Source organism: Bison bison, unplaced genomic scaffold (assembly GCF_000754665.1).
Source record: "Bison bison bison isolate TAMUID 2011002044 unplaced genomic scaffold, Bison_UMD1.0 scf7180017864163, whole genome shotgun sequence".
Taxonomy (NCBI): Eukaryota; Metazoa; Chordata; class Mammalia; order Artiodactyla; family Bovidae; genus Bison; species Bison bison.
Window position 1 is genome coordinate 7,186,350 of NW_011494735.1, and position 7,432 is coordinate 7,193,781.

At 44.7% G+C, this 7,432-nt stretch overlaps 1 protein-coding gene across 1 annotated transcript in view; it reads right to left on the bottom strand.

Moving 5' to 3' along the window:
• The window catches only part of IRAK3 (interleukin-1 receptor-associated kinase 3), a 59,412-nt gene extending 51,980 nt beyond the window's left edge, over positions 1-7,432 (bottom strand). The window contains exon 1 of the mRNA XM_010841573.1: positions 7,182-7,432. Coding sequence (XP_010839875.1) covers positions 7,182-7,332 — 151 coding nt within the window. The 5' untranslated portion in view covers positions 7,333-7,432. The remainder of the gene's footprint in view (positions 1-7,181) is intronic.

A 7,432-nucleotide genomic window follows, 5' to 3' on the forward strand; every position in this document is an offset into this window, starting at 1 on the left:
TTTCAAGGGGCTTCCCTGGTGGCACAGTGGATAAGAATCCACCTGCCAATGCAGGGGATTTGGGTTTGATCCCTGATCTGGAAAGATTCTACATACCTTGGAGCAGCTAAGCCCACATGCCACAACTATTGAAGCCTGTGTTCCACAGTCCATGAGCTGAGCTGCGACTGCTGAGCTCGCAAGCTGCAATGACTGAAGCCCAGGCAGAACCTGTGCTCCGCAACAAAAGAGGCCACCACAATGAGAAGCCGGCGCACCACAGCAAAGAGCAGTTCCCACTTGCCGCAACTCTAGAAACGTGGCACAGCCAAAAATAAGTAAATAATTAATTGATTTTTTAAAAGAAACAAAGAAAGAAACTCGAGGTGAGGCAGGGTGACTGATTAGGAGCCCAATTAGGAAACTGCTGAATTATCCAGGTGAGATCTGATGGTGGTTTGCCCCAGGATGGCTGTGGTGGCAGAGATAATAAGAAGCGGTCAGATTATTAGATAGACCCTGAAGGCACAGTCAATGGCATTTACTGAGAGACAGGAAGTGGTTTGTGAGAGAAAGCAAGAAGTCAGAGGAGACTAAACTTTTGGCCAGAACAAAGAAGGATGGGGATGCCATTGAGATGGGGAGAAACTCTGAAGGAGTGGAACACTTCTGGACTGTTATGGTGGAGAAGACTGTCAAGTAACCAAATGGATGGATGGTGCCGATGTTCAAGATAGAGACCCCAGCGAGAGATCTGGGAGCTATCAGCACATAGATGGTACTGACAAAGACAGTGGGTAGGATAGATAAACAGCAGAGAAGAGGCCCATGGACTGATCCCAGTGGTATTCTAAGAGATCAGGACAGAGAATACGAGGTAAGAAGAGAAGGAAGAGAGTGTAGTGTTCTAGAAGTAAAGTAAAGCTTTCAGAAGCAAGGAATGCTCAAATGTGTCAAGTAAGATGAAGACTGAGAACTGACCGTTGGATTTAGCCACAGTGACCTTGGATAAGGGAAATGTCAATGCAGCAGTAGGGTAGGGCGGTGAAGACCTGATTGGAACAGGTTTAAAGGAGGATGGAGAAACTGGAGTATAAAGAGCCCTTTTGAGGAATTTTACCATAAAGGCGAACAGAGAAAGAGGTGGCAACTTAAAAGTCTGATCTAGACAGAACACTGTAGGATGTGAGAAATGATATAGTGGACAAAGAACATGGGTTCTACTCCACCTTCAGGGAGGGGAAGCTTAACTCTATGTCTTAAGTTGGGCCACACAGTGACTTCCTTCCCAAGAGCATAACATGGAAAGGGGGTGCGGCAGGGTGATTTCACAGTGTCGAAACCTGACAGACTCTACTCCAGCCATGGTTAACATCCACAGTGATCAGTCCTGTAAACAGTGTGCTCCCCTGATATGATGTAATAAAAATGGCACTCTGCCTCTTGTGGTCTGCTCTCCCCCGAAATCCACAATCTCAGTCTAGTCATGAGAACAATATCAGACAAATCTTAGTTGAGGGACATTCTTCAAAACAGTAGACCAGCCCTGATCAGTAGTGACCAGTACTCCTCAAAACTGTCAAGGTCATCAAAAACTAGAAAAGTCTGAAAAATTATCACTGCCAAAAGCCTCCAAAGGATACACGATAACCAAATGAAATGTGATACACTGGGTGGGATTCTGGAAAACAGAAGAGACTTTAGGTAAAAACGAAGGAAATCTGAAAAAAGTATGAATGCAATTGAATAATAGTGTATCAATAGTGGAACAAATGTACCTAACTCATGTCAGGTGCTAATAACAGGGGAAACTGAGTGCAGAGTATACGGGAAGGACGGAGTATATGAGGACTCTTTGTCCTATCTTCTAAACTTTTCTGTAAACTCAGAATTGTTCTAAGCAATAAAGTCTATTTAAAATTAAATAAAAACAACAACATAAACTCTCGAATCTGACCATCTGGTTAGAATCCTAGTCTGCAACTTATTAAACTATGATTTGAGGTACATGCTAAGTCGTTTCAGAGATGTCTGACTCTTTGCGAACCGCATGGACTATTGCCCACCAGGGCCCTCTGTCCACGAGATTTTCCAGGCAAGAATACTGGAGCGGGTTGCCGTTTCCCTCTCCAGGGGATCTTTCGAACCCAGGGACTGAATTCGCGTCTCTTACATCTTTTGCATTGGCAGGAGGGTTTTTTGTTTTTTTTTTTAACCACTAGTGGCACATGGGAAATCCCTGATTTGAGGTAAATTACCTAAATTCTCTGAGTCAGTTTTCCTATCTATAAAATGGAAATAGGACAAGTACCTGGGTGATACCTCTCAGATACGAGTACCTGAGAGCTTTTGTGATAAATAATGAAATAATCAGGTAAAGTGCTTAGCACAGAATCTCTGGCAAATAGTAAGCACTCAACAGGGGCTTCCCAGGTGGCTCAGCGGAAAAGAATACCTGAGTCAGGAAGTGCCTCTAGAGTAGGAAATGGCAACCCACTCTTAGTATTCTTGCCTGGAAAAGTCCCATGGACAGAGGAGCCTGGCGGGCTATAGTCCACGGGGTCACAAAGAGTCGAACATGACTGAGTGACTCAGTACGCATGCACAAGCACTCAGTAGATGGTGGCAACTATTAGTATCATTATTATTGCTTTAAATCTTTACTAAATATTCAAATGCACATTTAATGTGATTTTTCATCTAATTTGTTTTAAACAGATTAATAATCATTTCTATGGTAATTTTCTTTCCTTTTTTGAGAGGAAGAAAGTCGGATATAACCTATCACATAGTATCTGTAAGAAGGGTTTCTCTCATTGTACCATAAGTGTTGAGAGGTTTTACAAAGTAAGCTCCTCCAAACAATTTAAACACTAGTTCCATGTAATGTAATGAAATCAGTTGTCACCAGAGGCTCTGCATATATGTTATTATGTCTTTGAGTAGTATAAGATAAATGGATTTTTTTTTTTGCATTTTCTAAATTGGGTTCCTACTTTCATTACAAAGCCATAACATCATCAACATCAACCAGAGAATAAATTATCTTGTGAATACACTATTTTAATAACAATGAAGTAAAAGTGATTTAAAGATTAATGTGTAGGATGTGTTTAAAAATGGAAAGAATTAAGTGGAGTAGTGAAAGACTACAGTAAAATAACTGCTATATTAAGATACTATTAAAGAAGAGAATTTGGCCTAAGCACATGCCTCCCAAACCAGACTGTGCATCAGATTCACCCTGGGGCTTGGCAGAAAACAGAAAGAAGCTGTACCTATACAGGGGTGGAACCTGGGCACCTGCAGCTTTAAAAGACTTTGCAGGTGATTCCCATTTGTCAATGTCCAGTCTACCTTATCAGTATACACTGATCACATCATATAGGCCACCATAAGATCTGCCTTTGTCAGAACTGTCTTTGTAAACACAGCTTGATATTCACCATCATCAACAAACATGATCAGTTCAAGTGAGAACCAACACTTAGTTCAGTTAATCTTCCCTTTTGCTTTTCTCTTCTCTTCAGTTCAGTTCAGTCGCTCAGTCATGTCCGACTCTTTGCGACCCCATGAATCACAGCACACCAGGCCTCCCTGTCCACCACCAACTCCCATTACAGTTGTTTTCTATATGGAATTTTGGACCCTCTGCATCCTCAGGCTTTCAGCTGTCCTGAGCATAAAATATACTATCTCCTCGGGGCTTCCCTGGAGGCTTGGTGGTAGAGAATCTGCCTGCCAATGCAGGAGACACGGGTTCAATCCCTTATCCAGGAGCGTGGGAGCCACAACTACTGAGCTATGCGCGACAACTACTGAGCTATGCGCAGCACCTACTGAAGCCCATGATTTGTTGAGCCTGTCATCTGCAACAAGAGAAACCAGCACACCCCAACTAGAGAGTAGCCTCCCGCTTGCCGCAACTAGAGAAAAGCCTGTGCAGCAACGAAGATTCTGCATAGCCAAAAATAAATAAATAAATAAAATGACATGTATATAAAAGAAACTATCTCCTTGATTCAGTCCTCCAACATTCTCCCCTCTGCCCTCTAAAGTCAAGTTTCCCCTCCCTGCACCTCTTTCCTTCCTTCTTACTTTCACTGTGCCAGTGGGGAAACTTGGTCTATTTAACACAGGCGTTTCCCTCAACAGCCAGGAACCAATCCAGCCTTCCTTTTCTGCTGAGCCAACAATTCATGAAGTAGCCGGTCCATGCCTGGTCTCATTTCAGAATATGGTCCAAGCAGTCAGGGGCACAACCCCCTGCACAGTGAATTATAGCTAGAGTATGAAGGAGTAAACAGCTTACAGTCTCCCCCTATGAGAGAAGAAATTTACAAAGGAACAATGGTTAGGCTACCTATAAAACAGAACCCTGACCCACAACGTGCATCAGCTAGCCCAGGAAGCTAATGTGCTATCTAGAGTAACCAGTCTGAGAGGTCAAACTACTATCGGTAGCAACTAGTCCAGGAAACCAAACAATAACCCTTACAGCAATTGACCCCAAATGGCCAGGGCTTCATTAATAGCTGACAGCTTTCCTAATTTTTGCCCCTAATTCCAAGTTACAGTCAATTGGAGAAAGCCAAATATGTACCCTTATCACACATACACACACAGAAGTCGCTCAGTCATGTCCGACTCTTTGCGACCCCATGGATTATAGCCCACCAGGCTCTTCAGTCCATGGGATTTTCCAGGCATGAATACTGGAGTGGGTTGCCGTTTCCTTCTCCAGGGGACCTTCCTGACCCAGGGATCGAACCTGGGGCTCCCGCATTGTAGGTATACGCTTTACCGTCTGAGCCACCAGGGAAGCCCTTATCACACACAATGTCCCACTTCTAGTGGCCTGTGTGCAGCTTCCCCGTGCCAACAGCCTCCATTCAGGGCATACCTGAAGCCTTCTCTTTTTGAGCTATAGTACTTCCACTTCTCTGCTTGCCTTTGCCTCTCGGTCAAATGCAAGCGATGGGGGCTGACTCCCTTGCTTTGAATAAATAGCCTTTGCTTGTTCTCATTTGGGTGGTCTTCATTGATTTCCACTACTAGGAAAATAGGGCTATGTGTTTGAAATGGCTCACTGAATGGTTCTTTCATGGCAGAAGTGGCTGTACTTTAGGGAGGCTGTGAGATGCAGCTGAAAGAACACAGCAATATTTGTGACCCTGAGGAAGTCATAGAGGGAAGTTGTAGGTTATCAAACTCCAAGGTCTACATGTCTTTTTTCTTTTTAATTTCAAATAGACCTTATTGTTTAAAACAGTTTTAAATTTACAGAAAAATTCAGAAGAAAGTATAAAGAGTCCTCATACACTTTATCCTTTCTGTATGCTATGCTATGCTATGCTAAGTCACTTCAGTCGTGTCCGACTCTGTGCAACCCCATAGACGGCAGCCCACCAGGCTCGCCCGTCCCTGGGATTCTCCAGGCAAGAACACTGGAGTGGGCTGCCATTTCCTTCTCCAATGCATGAAAGTGAAAAGTGAAAGTGAAGTTGCTCAGTCGTGTCCGACTCTTAGCGACCCCATGCACTGCAGCCTAACAGGCTCCTCTGTCCATGGGATTTTCCAGGCAAGAGTACTGGAGTGGGGTGCCATTGCCTTCTCCGATCCTTTCTGTAAACTCTGCTTCAAATTCTTGTTTGCACTTTTCGGCTTTGGACTTTTTACTTTATTGGCTTGGACCAGTTACTTAACCAACTTGCACCAGTTTCCTCAGTTGTTCAAACACTGATGATGATAGCACCTGCCTGACAAGGATATTGGAAGAGTTTATGAGACAACCCAGATAATGAATGAATATCTGAATTTCATGGGGAGGGAGAGAAAGAGAGAGGGGAGTGGGAGAGACAAGATTCAGCAACATTGAGCTGAACTTCCTGAAAATGAGCGGTGGCCTGGGGCTGAGCACTAACTGCCCCTTTTAGATGAGACATGTTCTTCCCTTGGGTTTCAAGTGGGTCTACACCAACCCACTTCCCTCATTTATGATACCTGCTCAGCCCTAACATTCTTTAACCATGGACTGAACTAATGACATTTTTCTCTTCCAAATTTGGTAACTCTAGGAAACAAAGGGATGCAAAAACTGCCATGCCATCATCCATGTCAAAAAGATATGGTGTGGGAGGGATCTTAACTCTCAAATGCATACTGGAAATGTCCATGGTCTCCAGAAACCAGAGTTTTCTGATTTTTTTACTGCAGGGCTATAATATAAAATTATAGAGCTTATAATACCTAGAAAATCTTTATACAACTAGAAACTCAATAATGCCACATTTCATAAAGTGTGACCATATTATTCATCAACAACAAATTAAACTTTTTTCCTCTTTTGTGTTCTGCTATTTTGGGTAAGAATAATAGATAGCTATTTCAGAGAATTAAGGCTATACTGGTTTGACATATTTGTGTTTATTTTCAACTAATATTAAATGTGACATCATGCAATATCAAAAAGAACCATAAACGCAGGTGTTTACAGATTTTTGTCTGAATTATTTCTGTTGATCACACTCAACACTTCCAATAGGCCATGGCTTAACTTTCCAAAGTCTGCATAAAATGGAGTCTTGGAGGCAACTTACTAAAGTCAAGAACCATTCTCTAACCTAAACCTTCATTCCACCAGATTGGGTAAATAATAAAGGTACATTTAATGAAGAATACTGGAAGCCACGTTAATTACAAATAATTTTTTACTCTAGCATTTCACCTGAAATGTAATTAAGGGGAGTGCACTGAAAACAACACTTGATAAACATTTTAAAGGTATAAGCACATCTTCATACGAAAATTATACCCTGGGGGTCACTTTACATGACAAGAGACATTTCACAGGCGTTTCTTTTTTAAAATATTCCGAACGAGGCAAGGCAGGAATCGTGGCGAATCATTAGATGGTTTCACGCGGGTGGCTGGTTTCCCCCACGGGCTCCGCTCATTTAATCTCACCCCAAGTTTTTGTGACGAAGGGGGAGCTCTGGGGTGCGTCTCGGGAGTATCTGCGTCCCTCCCAGGGCGAATGAGTAAAGGGCAAGTCCGTAACAGAGCCTGGGAGGCCTCGCGGTCCCCAAGCACCCAGGGCCTGCCCGCTGTGCGGGCAGCACGTCTGACCGAGCGCGCGCGCCGCCGCCTCGCCGCCCCGCCGCCCCGCCGCGCCGCCGCCCCGTCGCCCCCGCCGCGCTCACCGAGGCCGCGCCAGCCGAGGGCGCCGTCGCAGCTGTCCAGGACCGCGCAGAACTCGCCCAGCAGCGCGGGCGGCAGGTCGAAGAGGAGAGTGTGAGACGAGAGCGCCCTGCGGGTCCCACCGCTCCGCGCCGCCCCCGCCGTCCAGGCCATGGCTGCGCTGCGGGGGACCAGGGACCGCGCCTGGGAGGGATGCGAAGCCCAGGGCTCTCCGCGGCCGCGCGGTGCAGTTACACAACCGCGGAAATCCTGC